Raw genomic sequence first — 15,420 nt, forward strand, 5'->3', positions numbered from 1 at the left:
CCCCCATCTTTACCGCAGCCGCTGACGAGAAACACCCCCCCTGCCAGCCATCATCCACCACAGCGCGTCCAAGCTAGAGAACAACACCATCCGGGGCGGCACCATCTCGCACGTGGGGCAGTTCTACTTCGAGCAGGCGCTGCTGCGGAGCGTCGAGGGCAACATGCCCTACGCGACCAACAAGCAGGTCTTGACGACCAACGCCGCCGACTTCCTGTACAAGCAAGGGTTCGGCAACGGCGACAACCCCGTCATCGACATCACAATGCTGGGCGCCTCGGTCGCCGACGGCCTGCACGGCGTCATCGACGTGGGCGTCGACCCCCGCGCCGTGCGCAAGCCGCAGCCTGTCAACATGTGGACAAAGGCGGGGGGCGTCCCCGTGCCGGGCTCGCCGTGGAGCGGGTACCCGTGGACGAAGGCCGTGAGGAAGTGGCTTGGGCTGTGAGTGTGGGTTGGAGATGTTTGCGGGAGGTCGTGTGTCTGTGGGTGCAATGCGTGGGGAGGCTCTGCTGTAAATGTGGATTGGGTGAGCTGGCATCCAAGTGCTGGAAAAAGTCTGGGTAGTTGGGGATCCGTCTACCATGTTATTGAATTCTAATGAGGGCATCTGGATCTTTTATTGTAAATAGAAAGCACCAGAAGGCTGGCCGGAATGGGGAGAGGATTGATGCCCGTTGTTGATGCAGCTTGGGTCGATGTCCTCCAACTGCTTTGCTGCCGGTTCACACACCTGGATAGGAAGGTGTAGCCCTGGGCCTCCACAGTGGAAACTAAAGATGCATCCATTTGGGCGCCAGTCCTCTGTGCTTCCACCAGCATCAGGCCCTAGCGAGCAAACAAGCCGTCTTCTTCCTGTCGCCTAATCGTGTTTACAATTTCACCAGCTATGGGTGCAATAGAAATGTGCCGCTTGCGTGTTGCGTATAAAGAACTGATCTTCCGCGGGTGCCTAGGTAGGGAGCCGTTTCGCTACCCTGCCTACTAACTACACAAGAGTCCTCACCATTCTGCTTAAGACGACCCGGGGCAGAGGGTCAAGCGACGGCAGCCCCCCTCACAACCAAAACACGCCATACTTTCGTCCTCGCCGATAAAGATTGGTTGTATAGTCGGCTTGGGCGGTGGTGTGAGCGCGCTGGCCTGCTGAGAAACTAGCTTGCCATGCAAGGCACCATTGACGCCCTCGACCGCTGTTCTGCTCGGCCACGTCGCGGATGCACAAGAGGGACACGCCATGGAGACTACATCCCAAAGGGATTCGCAGTGCAGGGCACGGAGGAAATATTCTCCCAAGAGAAACCAGCGCGTTCGGATTAGAGGATTAGGTATGGTATCTAGGGCTTTTCCGCGCTGAGACTCTCAAGGCTTGGCTCTGACCTCGACGTGGCGGTACTGCCTGCGGCGCAGACGCCACAGAAGCACCATTGACAGCCAGGGTACCTTTTTGGGTCCCTTTCCTGTTGTTTGGCGGCCGCTGTCGTGCGCTAGCCGACTTGTCCACGCTCAGCTCCTTCTTCGGACGCCCGCGCCCCCGCTTGGGTGGTTGAATGGTCGGGGACCTTGCGCTTTTCGGAAGTGGCTGAACAGATCGCGGCGTGGGCTTTTGCGGAAAAGCTTGCGAGGCAGGTGTCGACCGTTTTGCCCTGCCCGGCGCCGTGCTAGCCTGGCTGCCGCTACCTTTGGCGGTTTGCACGGACGGCTTCCCTTCTCCACCAAACATTTCCTCGACAGCCGAGGACTTCCTCGGGCGACCTGCGCCACGCTTGGGAGTTGCGGCGTCCTCTGCATTCACAACAGACGGCTTGGCCGCGCCTGTCTCCTTTCCAGAGCGTCCTGCGCCACGTTTGGGCGTTGCGGCGATGTCGGGCTTTGTTTTAGGACGACCCGCGCCACGTTTGGGAGCTGTGGTGGCGACCTGTTTCTTCCCTGCTGATAGCTTGGCAGCGTCAGGCTCTTTGCGAGGCCGGCCCCTCCTGGGAGCCGTGGTTGCGGCGACGTCCCCTGCAGCCAACTTAACCGCGTCAGGCTGCTTGCTGGGGCGGCCACGCTTGGGCATAGCGGCGGCGACGACTTCCGCCCGGACGAGACGCGTTCGCTTGTTCGGTGGCGCGTCTTGGGGCGAGGGAGGGTCGGCCCCGCGCTTCAAGGCGTTCCTGGCACTGCGGCGGGGCGCCGGTGGCTGGGGAACGTCTGGCGCTGGTACGGCCTCGGCGCGCCGGCTGCGAGCTCGCGGCTTCCCCTGGGTTTGTCGGGGAGGGGCGGCAGCGGCATCCGAACCACCACCAGCACCATCCTGGTCACTTTGGCCGGCGCGCTGTAAATCGACCACAGCCTCGACGGGTTCTTCCTCGTCAGGCATGGCCTCGTCATCCCCATCCGCGGCACCTTGCTCCTGCTCTACCCGACGCGCCTGCACCGCCTCGAGAGCATCATCAATCTCCTTCTTCATCCTCCGCCATTCTGAGGCGCCGCCGTCACCAAACAAGCTTTCGTGTTCTGGCATCGGCCCAAGTCGCTTCAGTCGTGCGCGGGGGGACAGTGGGGGCGGGGTGGGCCATTGGTCAGGCAGCTCTGCTTCGTTTCCCTCCATCGCTTTCAGCGCAGCCTCGATCTCCCGCTTCTTTGCCAACCAAATTTCCCGTTGCTCAAGGCCTCCAACGATGTAGATGTCAGGCATCGATCCAAGTCGCGCGAATCGGGTGCGAGGGGACGGAGTGGGAGAAGGCGTCCTCGAAAAGGCACCGGGGTTCTTGCACTGCCCGACTAGAGGCTTGGGCCCATTTTGGACCCAATAACTAGCAGGCTGTTGGGGTCTAGGAAGGCCGATGGTTTCTAGCTCGTCGACCTCGGAAGGGGTGTAGGAGATGCCCGGGCTTGTCGGGGTGTGCTCACGCTCTGGCGAAGGGGACTCATGGCGCCACTTCCAATAGCAAGGCGCTCCGTCATCAGCCAGCCGGTACTCCCCGTTCTCCTCCCAACGCCGCCAATGCTCCAACTCGATCGTTTTCCAGTACTTGGGATCGTCGTTGGACGAACGGGCGAGTTTCGTGTATTCCTCTTCGAGGTCAAGGCGATAGAGGAACCAGGGCCTGGATATGAGAAACGACTCGGCTTCGGCGGTGGATGAGTCGGGGCCAAGGCGTCTACGCGGGGTCGCTGGCACCCACTCACCGCGCCGCAGGTTCTGGCGAAGGCGCAGGGCGCGCAGGGCAAGCTGATGTGTCTCTTGAGATATCGTCTCTTGGTCGGCGTCCTGGCGCTCCCACTTCCACCTCCAGTCGCCAACTTTGTCGCTAGGCCGTAGATTGCGCCCAGGGAAGCCCCATTCCGGATTCCAGATGCCGAGCTTCTGCCAGCGGCTTTTAATGATGTGACGGGCTTTGACACCGCGTCGCCGCAACTGCTTCAACCTTGTGCCGCTTTTCCCGCGGGTGGGAAACTTGGCTAATAAGTACCGGTTTAGCTCAATGCTTGACTCGTCTAAATACATGGTGCGAGGTCTTAGTAGGTGCTTCGCGCGGTCTGCTGTCTGGGCCAGCTCGTCGTCATCCAAAGGGTGCTCCATGACCTCCGGCAAGCTGGGTGACAGGTCCACAAACGTGCTCTGTCGTGGCGGACTGTCATGCTGCGGGCTCTCCGGACTCTCCGGACTCTCCGGATACGGTTCTAGTGCGATGTTTCGTTCGTCTGGCTCTTCAGACTCGGTCGAGGACTGGTAGGGTGGAGGAGGCTCGTCGGAGTCGAAGCGCCTGTGCGCGCGATCGCGCAAGTGTTCGTTATTGGCGAAATCCTCGAGTTCGGGAACGGCACAGTTCTGGAGAGCGTCGACAAAGTCGGCCATACCAAAATAGGGAGGCATTTTCGCAGAGGACTAGCCGGAGCGTGCCCTTGACGGAAACAAGGGGCTCCGCATATCGGTTATAAAAGAAGTGAGAGGAAATGTACAAAGAGCCGCGGCTGCCTAAAAGTGCTGGAAAGGGCACGCTATCAATTCCTGGCCATACCCTGTACCCGCGCAAAATGCATGCGCGATGCGCCCGGCGTGAGTGGCACTCCCCGCGGCAATTCATTGGGCCATATCAAGCGCCCAGTGGTTTGGGGCTGCACTCGTTGACGCCGCCCAGTCGGCCTGCCACCCCTCGGATTTAATTGCCCGCCCTCTTCGTCGTCGCCCCCTTTGTTCTCGGACCTGCCCTTCCTACTTTCGAAGTATGTCTCTTGCGACGACGGCTGCAGAGTTCGTGCCGTATTCTCCATTAGGCAGGACGGCATTGACGACATTGTTTTTCCCATCCTGCCAGGGGTGTAACCGTTGCCTCATGTGGCGCAACGAGTGCGGGCTGCTCGTATTTGTCATCGAGAAATATTGGGCGGCTACGTACTCAGTACTGATCGCACAGACCCAACCGACGGTGTAGTTGTTGGGGTCCGGCATGATTCCTAGCACTGGCGGTTTATGGATACAGGGGAATAATGCTGCGCTTTGATGAATGGAAAGAGGCACAATTACAGGGGGGATATCAGGGGGGAGGGGAGGAGTGTTGTCGACTACAAAATATTCATTCCGTCGGCAGAAGATGTGACTTTTGACACAAGCCTGCGTGAGACTTCTACTTGACACAAAATTGTCAGGCAATGGATACCTACCGCCTACCCGCGTTGGGCATCAATCCTTGCTTCCGAGGCATGCGTTGGGTAATTGTTCGTTCAAAGCCCAAAAGTGAGTATTATGCGCCAGAGACGTTGCACCAATACACGTGATGGCAGCCGGATGTGGTAACGTCACCACGGCGAAGATAAAGGAGCTGCGCCCAATGAGCACAGGCGGGTGAGCAGTCTTACGATGGAAAATGTATTCTCAAACACCAGGACGCACAAGATTCCCCTAAACGGGACCCAAAAGCTGCCAGCCGTACTTTCCATGTCCGCACCACTGCTTCCTCGCGTCGAAGTCCAATGCGAATATCGGGATCGACCCATTCTGCACTGCCTGCCCGCCTACGCAGAGAATGCCTTCTCAACCTTGGCATTCTCAGCCTTGGCCTTGACGGCCCGGGCGGCGAGGGCCGCCTCCTGGCCGGGCATGAAAGTGGTCCCTAGGGAACATGCGAGTTAGCCTCTGCCATTGAAGCGTGAGGAAGCGACGTGGAAAACTCACAGCCGTCAATGTTCTCCTTGACAATGTCCCGGATGGTGCACTTGCTGGCCTCGGACATGGCCTGCTTCTTGATGGAGCCGCAGCCGTCGTAGAAGCACTCGGACTTGTCCATGGCGCGCTGCAGGGAGTCGCCCTTCCACCTGTTGTTGTTCTGTCAGCACCAAGGACACATCTTCAACTCGGGGATGGCCCCCACTTACCCAAACATGTAGTCGGCGTGCGTGCCGGCGCCGGTACCCTCAAACGACCAGGTGAAGGGGTTCTTGTCGCGGGCGGGGTCCCAGTTGTTGTTGAACTTTGCCGTGTCCCACTCGATCTCGAAGGCGACCTGGGGCACGCGAATCGGGTGGCTGGCCGGGCAGTTTGGGGCGTTTGTGAAGCCCTCGCTGACGACCGTGTTGTACATGTGGTCCTGGTGGTTGGGGCTGTCGAGGTTCTTGCCGTCCCAGCAGGGCGGGAAGTGGTGCGTGGTGAAGATGCCGCCGGTGCACTTGGTCTTGGGCCAGTCCTTGACGATGGCGCCGCGGTTCATGCCGCCCGCCATGCACTGGTAGCTGAGGCCCGCGACGGGCCTCCCGGCGGTGATGGCCGGGTTGCCGACCGTCATGCGGAAGCCCTGGGGATGGGAGAAGATTAGCGTGGGCCCCCGGCGAGGGAAAAGCTGGAAACTTACAGGAGGGAAAGACTTGATGCGCTGGCGGTTCAGGTTATCCCTCGACAGGTCGAACTGGGTGTAGTAGACGGTCAGGCCGCCCTGGGCGCCGTTGGAGCCGCCGAGGAGAGGTTGGACTGGCTTGGGCATGACGCGGTGGTAGGTGCCGTTCTTGGGGTCCTTGAAGTACATGTTGGCAACCCAATAGTTGGAAAAATCCTCGGCCATTTGGCACGTTGTGCAGGTGGCCCTCTCGCCGACATCGCCGGTCCTATGTTTTGGTTGGTCAACCTATACCTCTCGCCATCTGTCTTTGTTTTGGAGAACCCACATCGTGGCATTGAACGCATTGCCGCCCACAATCATGTGAAGGTGCGAGGAGGGGCGGATGCCAGGCTGGACGACGGGGTCAAGCCGCTGGGTGGTCAGGGTCGAGCATGGGAAACGAAGGCCTGCCTCGGCAGAGGCCATCAGGGCGGCCCAGACGCCAAAGTACTTCATTTTGGCGGGTGTGTTCTTGCGGCGTGGGACGAAAGGGACGGTCTCTGGTATCAGGGCCTCCTTTGAAGACGGAAATTTCCACTGAGGCGTGAGAGGATACGACCGCCAGCCGGACGAGGAGAGGCATCATTCGTTTATAAAGCCTGAGGTGCGCGGTCGCGCCTGGACTTCGGGGCGTGGAGAATGCTTGTTCAATCTTGGCCATCTGCCGGATATGGCGAGGAAGCTTGTATATGCAAAAAACCCTATTGGCCTATCTTTACCCAGCTTCATCTATATAATCATATGTGGCAGTGGTGTGGCCAATCAGAAGGTGCTTTTACCCAAACGACCCTGGCGGCAGTTCCATGGCACGAGCCTTGTCTAAATCTGGGCAAATGCTGAGAGGTCTAGATGCTGCTGCCGCGTATCTTCGGCCGCTTCTCGGCGACGACTGCGTGTGGCCAATCAAGCACTTTCGCTGTGGCCAGAATTTAGATGGCCTTGGTCGTCAAGAGTGTGCCAACGCTGGTGCCCGACCCCACCGTGAAAAATTTCCATGTCCCTCGAACTGAGGCAGATGGAGATGCCGATATCTGGATGCCAGGCCTCATCCCGACGCTTTTGCTCGGCGAGCTGCCATTGGTCACGGGGCGTTTGCGGTTAGGCCAAGCCTTTCTGCTGCCTGTCAGCTCTCCGAATTTATGTCTGTCTTCGGGTCGATCGAGATGCTGGGACTGATGGGCGTGACTCACCACTCGCGGAAGTTGGACGATCCGTACGGCCGTATCTCGCAGGTGGAAGTTAGTTGACGTCTTCGTCGTTGCGAGCGAGGCTATTTCCCTCTGGTAACCATATCTATGTGCTTTGGCATATTGGGGATGGTAGTGCTATACAAAGATATCCAAAAGGGCGCAGGAGGGGTCCCCGACGGGGGCGACACCAAACGCATCCACATACGCGGGCAGAGGCGGACTCGGGGAGACATGCAGCCGGACAGGAGGTTGGGAAGGGGAAGAAAGATATTCAGGAAACTAGGCCTAGGCGCGTGCGCACTATGTAGCAGACTGCCCGCAAACAAATCACGCGTCGTGCACGTCGGCAGTTTCCTGTGATGGCGAGGTGGTTCGGACTGTCGCACCGAGAGCACGGGTTGCAGGGGTTGCAGTGCATGCGCCCCACCCTGTGGGCGTGCCTCACAGCCTGAGCCAATCAGCCACGGGGTACATGGAAAACTTGGCAATTTTAGGTAGGTGCACTCGGTCCTCGGCCCTTTCTGTCCAATCCTGATGTTGCAAATTCAAGGCGACAGCCCTTCACCTTCCTTTTCCGTCATCTCGTCAACGTCGCGAAGCGACGGAAGTGTAGGTGGTGCCCTTCGAGAGACCGTCCCAGGACCCAATCCAGCCCGGGCCCCACCGAAAGCCGCGCGAGGGTCCCGACAGACGAGCACAATCGCAACTTGGCCTGCGGCAATCGACGCGGCTCCGGCTGCAAGAGATGCCAGTGTGGCCAGCCCGACCTGGCTGTACACGCGGTTATCCTGTACCGGAACCCTGTTCGACGTTTGGACACCAGCTCTCTGTATCGGCCGGGAGAATTAGCATCGCAGCAACAGTGACACTGGCAGCCCTCGAAATCACTTACGCCAGCCCGCTCCTCTCGCTCCACTGTACAGTAGCGAATGTCGCCACTGTCCGTCGTGCTGATCTCCAAGGTGCTACTTCTTGTCTCGGCCTTTTCCAACGACCGCAATGGAGCACCTTGGAAACCGTAAAGTCGACTTTGGATGTCGGACAGGATGCGGTAAGTGTGGTGGTTGAGAAGGAGATGGAGGATTGACGTCCTGGCCTCCAACGCCTGCACCAGTCCCAGCAGCGTCGAGTGGCGGGCCGAGCCAAAGAGAAAAGCGCTGAGGAAGCTGTAGCGCTTCCTGGCCTCGTTCGAAACCCGCACAGCCAGGGCGGAAATGTCGATCAGGAGGCTTGTGATGTGCCTGTCCGTTCCGGAAAGCAAAAAGGCTTGCCAGTCGACGCTGTCCACGACCATCAGGAGCAGCTCGATGTTCCGTTGGTGCTGGTGGAATGAGGGCGGCCTGTTCCTCAACAAGCTCACGACCCCCCACAGGATCTTGACTGTTGGGCCGACGATGCTGAGCAGCTGGGCGACGTTGGCGGCCACGCCGAACGCGCCCATAGGGTCCATGTTCGCGGGTGTGATCCCTGGGAGAGCCGGCTCCTCAGCCCATCGCGTCGTCGGTTGCAGCGGATGTGCTGAGCCACAGTATCGAGAACTTGTCTGTCAAGACGCGCTCGCTTTATGTTGGACAACATTTCCTGCTTCCTGCCCCTTCTATCAGATCTTGGCTGGTGTTGGGGCCACATGGCTGCAGGGCTACACCTGAAGGCTCGGGCCTCGCTCTGCGCCTTTGCTGCCGTGAGAGCCGGCGCTATGGACCATGTCACGCTTGACTGTTTGTGACTGCCCAACTAGCGCTCGCTGGGGCCGCCTGTCCAGCGTGCCAGCGTAGGGAACAGGGCCCAAGGAACGTCTGGACCGCGCACCAACGGGCATTTCGATCGCACGTCCATGCTCATGGGAACGCCGATGGGACATCTCTGTGACATGAAGCTACGCGTCCTCGGACTGGCGGTTGGGGGAGCCGGACCACCGCCGAGTCGGCCGCTGAGGCCCTGACACTGCGCGGATATGTCGTCTATGCCGGTAGCTACTGCCCCGATGTTTCCCAGCCGCAGATTACCCGGAGGCACACGCAACGGCGAGCTCGACCGTTGCGTCCAAGTATCGACCATGGCCCTGTGTCTAGATGCCGCCCTGCCGTCCCCAACATCAATAGTCTTTCCCCTCCTGCGTGGATAAAGGCGTCCTCCCTGCCGATTCCGGAAATGGGAGGGCGCACGGCAGCAGGCGACGCAGCTTCGACCATGGCTACCAGTTCGGCAACCAATCTGATTGCCTTGCACGGACGACACTCATGCATCTTTGCACACACTCTTTTTTTTACCACCCTTTCGTCGTACTTCTCCGCCCACTAGTGTCCGCAAAACGTCGGCATCGTCACTCACATTTCAGCAACGCTAGCAATGTCCAAGACGTGCGCCATTTTGTGCGCCATGTCAAGGCCGAGGGCCACGCGACGCGCAGGCTGTCCAAACGCATACTACATGCTCCTCCCCAACCTCTCACTCCAGCCCCTGTTCAGAACCACACCGTCAAGTCGTCAAGCTTCATGCGGGGCGTGTTCAGGTACATGCCCTCGACCTCGACGCACCGGGCCGGCCTGCCCACCGCCTGCTCCGCGAGCGCCATCAGGCTGTTGCCGCGCCTCAGCTCGTCCCAGCCCTCCTCGCCGGGCCTGAAGACGTGGCGACCCTCGGGGGCCTTGCCCGCGGCCAGCACGGCGGCCAGGACCATGGCCTTGACGGGGACGTAGACGACGTCGAGGAAGGTGACGTGCGCGAGCGTGTCGACGCCCAGCTGCGACGCGTACTCGTACTCGTGCCGCAGCAGGCACGCCGGCGGCAGCGGCGCCGTGCGGTCGCCCCAGACGAGGTTGACGATGAGGCCGCCGCCCGCCTGGACCTCGTAGTCGAGCAGCTCGACCGTCCGCGTGGTCCCCGGCGACAGCAGCCTGACGCACGACCCGAAGCGCGTGTGCGTGCGCAGGTACCGCTCCGCCGGCAGCCGGTCCGGATACGCCGCCGCCGCCGCCGCCGTCAGGCCCTGGCTGTCCCGCCGCCCCGGTGGCAGCAGCAGCAGCGCCCGCGACACGGCCTGCTGCATCCGCACGGGCGCGTAGTGCGCCGCCGGCAGCGACGGGATCTGCACCAGGTTGCTGCTCGACTCCGGGATCGGGATGTGGTCGGGCGGCGGCCTGCGCTGGGCCGTCCGGGTCGTCTCCTGGCCTGGGGGCTCCGGTCGTCGCTTACCGCCGGCCGCCTCCGACACGTCTTGGCTGGACGCCTCGGGGGTCTGCTGGCTCCCCGACGGAGCGTATACTACTGTATGCTCAGACTCTGCCGGTGAGAGGGCCCTGTCCGGCGCGTATAGGACGGTGTTTGTTGACGAGGACCGACGCGTCATGGTTCCCGCGTTCTGCTGTGTTTTCACGGGCATCTGCCCGGCGCTTGCGGCCTCCACGTATTCTGTGCCCGACATGGCCGTGTTGTCGTATGCGGCTGTCCCAGAGCCCTGGTAGCTGGCCGTCACTGGGTTCTGGTAGCTTGACGTCGCCGAGTTCCGGTACGTTGATGTTGCTATATTACCTACATAGCCGGTTACTGGAGGCTGATAGGTACCTGTTGCTGTGCTGCTATACCTCCCCGTTACCGGTGTCTGGTATGCGGCTGTTGCCACATTCCCCCCTTGGTTGCCCGTCGTAGCCTGTTGCGCTGCGCCCGCTGCGTTATGGAGGTAGCCACCAGTAGCCGGGGCTCGATACGTGTCCCAGGAAACGTTGGCCATGCCGGTAGTTGCTGGCTGTCGATAACTGGCGACAGCTGGGGCTTGCCAAGTTGTCGTTCTTGGATTCCCGTAGGCAGTCATGGCGGTGCTCTGGTAGCCGGACACTACAGGGGCCTGTTGGCCGGTTTGTGCTGCATCCGCGTCGTAAATATCATCATCGTCATCATAAAGACTATCATCGTTTTCTGGCTCATCCTGGTCGCTCATCTCCGCATCCTGACTGCTTGACATCTTGGAACGGTCGAGAGTCGCAAAGCCCCCTTTTTTACGCTTGTGTAGCTAAAGCCACGAGGACTACTTGTTGGCTCTCCAGGGGGTGGCTGAGGGATTGCTGATGGTATGCAGAAGGGGTCTAGCGCGTGCACAAGGAGAAGTGTAGGATGGCCCGAGTACAAGCTCGAAATCCGTTTTATAAAGTAGATGCATCCTCTGGTTCGTGTGAACGCGCACTCGTAACACGCTGTGTCCCTTTTCGTAAGGCTGTCACACTGTGTCATACCTTTTTCCCCGTTTCCTTCTCCGCGATGGGAGTTGTTGTTAGCACCTTCGTATCATGCATGATTACTATCATACAACGATTGCGCGAAGAAGTGCGTGAAACTGCTTTATTTTATAAGCGGACGGTAACATTCAGGTGATAGTGTATGGCATGTTATCGTCTCCTCGAAGCTGAGCTATGTTGGCGACAGTCGGGGCTTGTTACGTCTGTTACAACCCCTGAGCTGGCCTGGCTAGCTACTAGGATATGTAACGCTTTGCGAGTTGTGGCGAGTTTGTCAGTAGCGAGACGATGCGACAATGCTTTTGCGGTTGGTCTTTGGGAAATTGCGGCATACAGTAGCGGCACGATAAATTACATCTTCATAGCCTCCTACCCTCTAGCATTTAAGGCAGTACGCGTCCCCTCAAGGCTCGATAAAACACATGCATCGTCTAACGCCTTTTCCAGGATACGCAGGAGCTTCTCCTCTCGGCGGCTAGCCGTCCAGGCAAGAGGCGGCCAGGGGGTGGTCAGCACTTAAGATCGGAAGTGGAGGGCGCGCAACACGGCCCGCCGAGGCCGCTGTGGTCCATGGGCTCGCAATGCGGATACCTTGGAGAGCGTGCCAGATGCTAAAGTGCAAGGGAGGCATGCATGCGCATCGGTTCCTCAGGGCGGGCGCCGCAGACCATCGGACCGGCGTGGAGCTGCAGGCCGGCGCGCGGCGGGGTGAGGGCGAGGGGGAGGGCGAGGCGGCGCCGTGGAGCGTGGGCTCTGCAACATCGTGTGCACGCCCGAGATGACGAAGCTCGTCACTAAATCGACCCCGGGCTCCGATGTGCTCGGCGCGGCGGTTTCTGGGCTCCGGGTGTGAGAGGGTCGCGTCGCCGCCGGCCGAGCCCTTGGGGTCGCCACGGCTGCCGGTCGTGTCGTTTGGTATTCTGCCGAGGGGCTACGGTGCGTGAGAAGAGCCGGTGGTGGTTGCCTTTCGGCAGAGGCGTTGGGCGACACCACCCTTCTACACCGGATCGGGTTGTGCGTGACGGCCTGGATCAACCAAAGAGTTCTGCCCACCGCAATGGCCCGGACGCCGGACCACGGTCGCACGACTGTCGTCCCGTTGGGCACGAGCCATGGCCGGTCCGCCTAGACGCAATAACTTTGTGTTGGTGACGGCCTTGACGGACCTGTCTCAACCCATGAGCCCGGAATGGCACGCCGATATCATTGGGCGACAGCGTCCTGTCACAGAATCGGCCTGCCCGCGATAGTCACTAGGCCATGCTCCGAAGGTGGTGTTTCGTGGCCGTGTCCTATCAGCCCAAACTGGATTCGTCAGCTGGGGGTACAGGTGTGCCCATTCATAGCCACCAGGCCCCCGCAGGACCGCACCACGTCCACGTGCACGCGCACACCGAACCCGACCCGACAGGAGGGTTGCGCGGACGGCGCCGAGATGGGTCACGCTGGCGCCCATTGGGGGGTCGTACTCGCGATGCGGCCGTAGTGCCAAGTGGCACGACGGCTGGCGACCTGTAGGACGTGCCGCGGGTCGCGCGGAGTAAGGGCGGCAGTATCGAGATGTCGCATATTAGCGAGCCGAGGGGCGTCGAGCTGGGTGCGGAGGCATGGAGGAATCGGGGCGCGCACAAGAACGAACTAAGGAGGGTGCCGAGGTACATGGACCATGGAACGGCATTTGACGACGACGTCGCGCCGTTAGGGTTTCGGGGTTTGCTGCCGCCTAGTCTCTCGCCCGCCACCAACTCTCGGTTTGGACACCGGCAACAACGGCAGCCAAACTTCACACCCGGGAACAGGAAGTCTAATTCAGGTTCAGGGTATATGCTCGTTTGTCACGAGAGATTATGGGCTCGCTCGCGCCCACATGCTCGCCGGGCCCTTTTGCCTCCCAATTTCTCCGGCTTCGGTTGCCCGGTCGGTCCATTGCCGCCCGTGGTAGCTCAGCTCTGCGCCCTTTTCTCAGTCGGTGCCTGGGTGGCATGGAGTCCATCATCTTGGCAAAAAAAAAAAAANAAAAAAAAAGTAGCCACAGGAGGCCGATGGCGTTCTCGTCCATTCATCGGTATTGGTCGCCTTGTGCCCGCCGCCGCGGGTGGTCGTGCCATGAACGATGACGGAGCCGCCGCTGTCTGCGACGCTCTCCCCACCAGACGGCAGCTACCGGCGGGGCCAGCCGCTGCACCAGCACCGCGTCCCCTCAGCCCGTCCGGCCTCCTTCAACACTCGGGCAGCGTGGACTCCGGGTCCCACGCGGCGAGGGGCGACTTCGACCCGGAGTTCATCGCCCAGGTCAAGACGCAGAGCTGGTCATTGTTTTCGGTGTGCATGGTCTTTATCGTCCTGCGAATGTATGCAACCCTTCGGCGTCTTCCTCCGACACGGTGATGGCCGAGGACGGCACTTCGGCCACCACCACGACACCAACCTCCCCTCGTCCCGACACGGCCTTGGGATATGGCAGCAGCTGCTATCATCCCATCCCGGATGGTGGTCTCGGTGGGGTCCTGTCGCCGGGCATCAGAGCTGACAACACCTTGCCGGCCGTCGCCACACAGAATATCGAGGATAAAAAGGCTAGGCATAAAAACCTGCAGGTGGACGACTACCTGATGGTGTTGGCTGGGGTAAGCGACAAGCCCAAAGTTCCCCCGAAAGAAATACCAACGCCCGCGCGGTCCAACAGGCATTCTACACAACACTGGTGGTCACACTCAACCTCACTTGCCAAAACGGTGGCTCGAATCTTTACCCACCATGGACGCCACAGAACTTCACAGACCAACAGATCAAGGATCGCATATTCGGGTCCAAGCTTGTTCTGTACGTCTCGCGTCAGCCGAACACCATACTTCCCGGCCTGCCGCTAATCCTCCCACTCGATGCTGACGTCCAGAGTCAGCGAGCAGTCCATGCTCAACGTGATATATACTATTAGGGCCTGCATGCTCGTCATGTACCGACGCTTAACGCTTGGCCTGACTGCCTAGAGGCTTGTAAAGTACCTTGGCTGGTACGTCATTGCGGGCTACACCTCAACGCAAATAGCCTTTTTTGCTGGCTGTCGGCCGTTTTACAACTACCGGGCCATGCCCGCCCCGGATATCCAGTGCAACACGCTTCTTATTTACAACATCATCCAGGCATGCTTCAACATTTCGAGCGATTGTTTTCTGCTATGTGTCGTAATCCCCCTAATCCTGCAGGTCAACGTCCCCTGACGCCCTGCTTTTTGTCTTTTCCGTGGGTGGCTCCGTTATCATCGCCGCCACCCTAACCAAAATCCTTGGCTTTTCCAACATTTGGGACCCAAACTACATGCTCTGGTACATGCGCGAGTCCTCGGTCGCCATCTTCGTGTCCAACACGCCCGTGATCTGGCCACCGCTCCGCGAACTCTTCCCCTGCCTGCGCTCCCCGGCCCCCGGGGGCGGCCAGCGAGGGCCGACGCCCCGCAATGGCTTGGGCGGCAGCGCCTGGGCCGCGTCGCCGTCGCCTTGGCGCCGCAAGCTCGGCCTTTGCACCACCAGCGTCGAGTACAAGACAGCCGCCGCCGCAGACGACATGGAGATGTGGTTGAATGGTGGCATCTGCAGTGGAGGCGCGTCGACGGCTGTGAGGCAGCAACACACCTCCACCGGCTCGTCGGCCAGCTCGGGCGTCGAGTGTGCGATCCCAGCCAGGATGGCGTCCTCGGAGCCCCCTGGGCCGGGCCCCACGGGGGAGCAGCGGCCCAGCGGCAGCGCGGCCGCGCCCACGCCGGCGCCGACGTTGGCCCCGGGTACGGGCGTCAACACGGCCGAGGTGATGGCGCTAAATGGGACGCCCAGCAGCGAGCGCCGCGGCGGCGGCGGCGGCGCGGCCGACGAGCGGAACCTCATCTTTCCCCCCGTGACGCACAACCCGCCATCCGACAGCAGTGGGGCCGGCGGCGGCGGCAGCGCCATCATCCACGTCGTCTCGACGGTCGAGGTCCGAGCCGAGGAGAGGACGCGGAGCAGCTCCATCGTGGTCATGGAGCGCGCGGGCAGGACCGACGTTTACGACTGGGAGCGCAGCGGCGTGTCCAAGCACCGGGTAGCCGCGCACGGGGCTTCTACTCCGACATAATACCACAGCGATAATCCCGAGATACTCGCT

General features: G+C 60.6%; 8 protein-coding genes across 8 annotated transcripts in view; 2 read left to right on the top strand and 6 right to left on the bottom strand.

The window, feature by feature from the left end:
• The window catches only part of GGTG_13144 (hypothetical protein), a gene marked incomplete at its 5' end in the record, with an annotated part of 2,008 nt that extends 1,484 nt beyond the window's left edge, over positions 1-524 (top strand). Inside the window, one exon of the mRNA XM_009231046.1 lies at positions 48-524. Within this exon, the coding sequence (XP_009229310.1) occupies positions 48-448 (401 nt within the window). The 3' untranslated portion in view covers positions 449-524. The remainder of the gene's footprint in view (positions 1-47) is intronic.
• Positions 525-1,877: 1,353 nt separating this feature from the next.
• On the bottom strand, positions 1,878-4,015 carry GGTG_13145 (hypothetical protein; the record flags this gene model as incomplete). Its single annotated transcript, XM_009231047.1, has 2 exons — positions 2,016-4,015; positions 1,878-1,929 (listed from the first exon to the last, which is right to left on the bottom strand). Exons 1-2 carry the CDS (start codon positions 3,860-3,862, stop codon positions 1,878-1,880), a joined length of 1,899 nt encoding a protein of 632 aa, XP_009229311.1. The 5' UTR covers positions 3,863-4,015.
• A 97-nt stretch (positions 4,016-4,112) lies between these two features.
• Positions 4,113-4,438, bottom strand: GGTG_13146 (hypothetical protein; the record flags this gene model as incomplete). Its single annotated transcript, XM_009231048.1, has 1 exon — positions 4,113-4,438. The coding sequence occupies one exon, from the start codon at positions 4,436-4,438 to the stop codon at positions 4,202-4,204; it is 237 nt and encodes a 78-aa protein (XP_009229312.1). The 3' UTR covers positions 4,113-4,201.
• Positions 4,439-5,001: 563 nt separating this feature from the next.
• On the bottom strand, positions 5,002-6,314 carry GGTG_13147 (hypothetical protein; the record flags this gene model as incomplete). Its single annotated transcript, XM_009231049.1, has 5 exons — positions 5,002-5,099; positions 5,162-5,301; positions 5,362-5,777; positions 5,835-6,084; positions 6,145-6,314. 5 exons carry the CDS (start codon positions 6,312-6,314, stop codon positions 5,002-5,004), a joined length of 1,074 nt encoding a protein of 357 aa, XP_009229313.1.
• A 1,279-nt stretch (positions 6,315-7,593) lies between these two features.
• GGTG_13148 (hypothetical protein) lies at positions 7,594-8,498 on the bottom strand (the record flags this gene model as incomplete). The annotated part of the gene is made up of 2 exons (XM_009231050.1): positions 7,594-7,875; positions 7,941-8,498. 2 exons carry the CDS (start codon positions 8,496-8,498, stop codon positions 7,594-7,596), a joined length of 840 nt encoding a protein of 279 aa, XP_009229314.1.
• A 1,014-nt stretch (positions 8,499-9,512) lies between these two features.
• GGTG_13149 (hypothetical protein) lies at positions 9,513-11,009 on the bottom strand (the record flags this gene model as incomplete). Its single annotated transcript, XM_009231051.1, has 1 exon — positions 9,513-11,009. One exon carries the CDS (start codon positions 11,007-11,009, stop codon positions 9,513-9,515), a length of 1,497 nt encoding a protein of 498 aa, XP_009229315.1.
• A 746-nt stretch (positions 11,010-11,755) lies between these two features.
• GGTG_13150 (hypothetical protein) lies at positions 11,756-12,849 on the bottom strand (the record flags this gene model as incomplete). Its single annotated transcript, XM_009231052.1, has 3 exons — positions 11,756-12,211; positions 12,447-12,517; positions 12,750-12,849. The coding sequence occupies 3 exons, from the start codon at positions 12,847-12,849 to the stop codon at positions 11,756-11,758; spliced, it is 627 nt and encodes a 208-aa protein (XP_009229316.1).
• Positions 12,850-13,667: 818 nt separating this feature from the next.
• Positions 13,668-15,390, top strand: GGTG_13151 (hypothetical protein; the record flags this gene model as incomplete). The annotated part of the gene is made up of 4 exons (XM_009231053.1): positions 13,668-13,907; positions 13,967-14,103; positions 14,177-14,236; positions 14,487-15,390. 4 exons carry the CDS (start codon positions 13,668-13,670, stop codon positions 15,388-15,390), a joined length of 1,341 nt encoding a protein of 446 aa, XP_009229317.1.
• Between the last annotated feature and the right edge of the window lie 30 nt (positions 15,391-15,420).

The sequence above is a fragment of the Gaeumannomyces tritici genome (assembly GCF_000145635.1).
Source record: "Gaeumannomyces tritici R3-111a-1 unplaced genomic scaffold supercont2.10, whole genome shotgun sequence".
NCBI lineage: Eukaryota > Fungi > Ascomycota > Sordariomycetes > Magnaporthales > Magnaporthaceae > Gaeumannomyces > Gaeumannomyces tritici.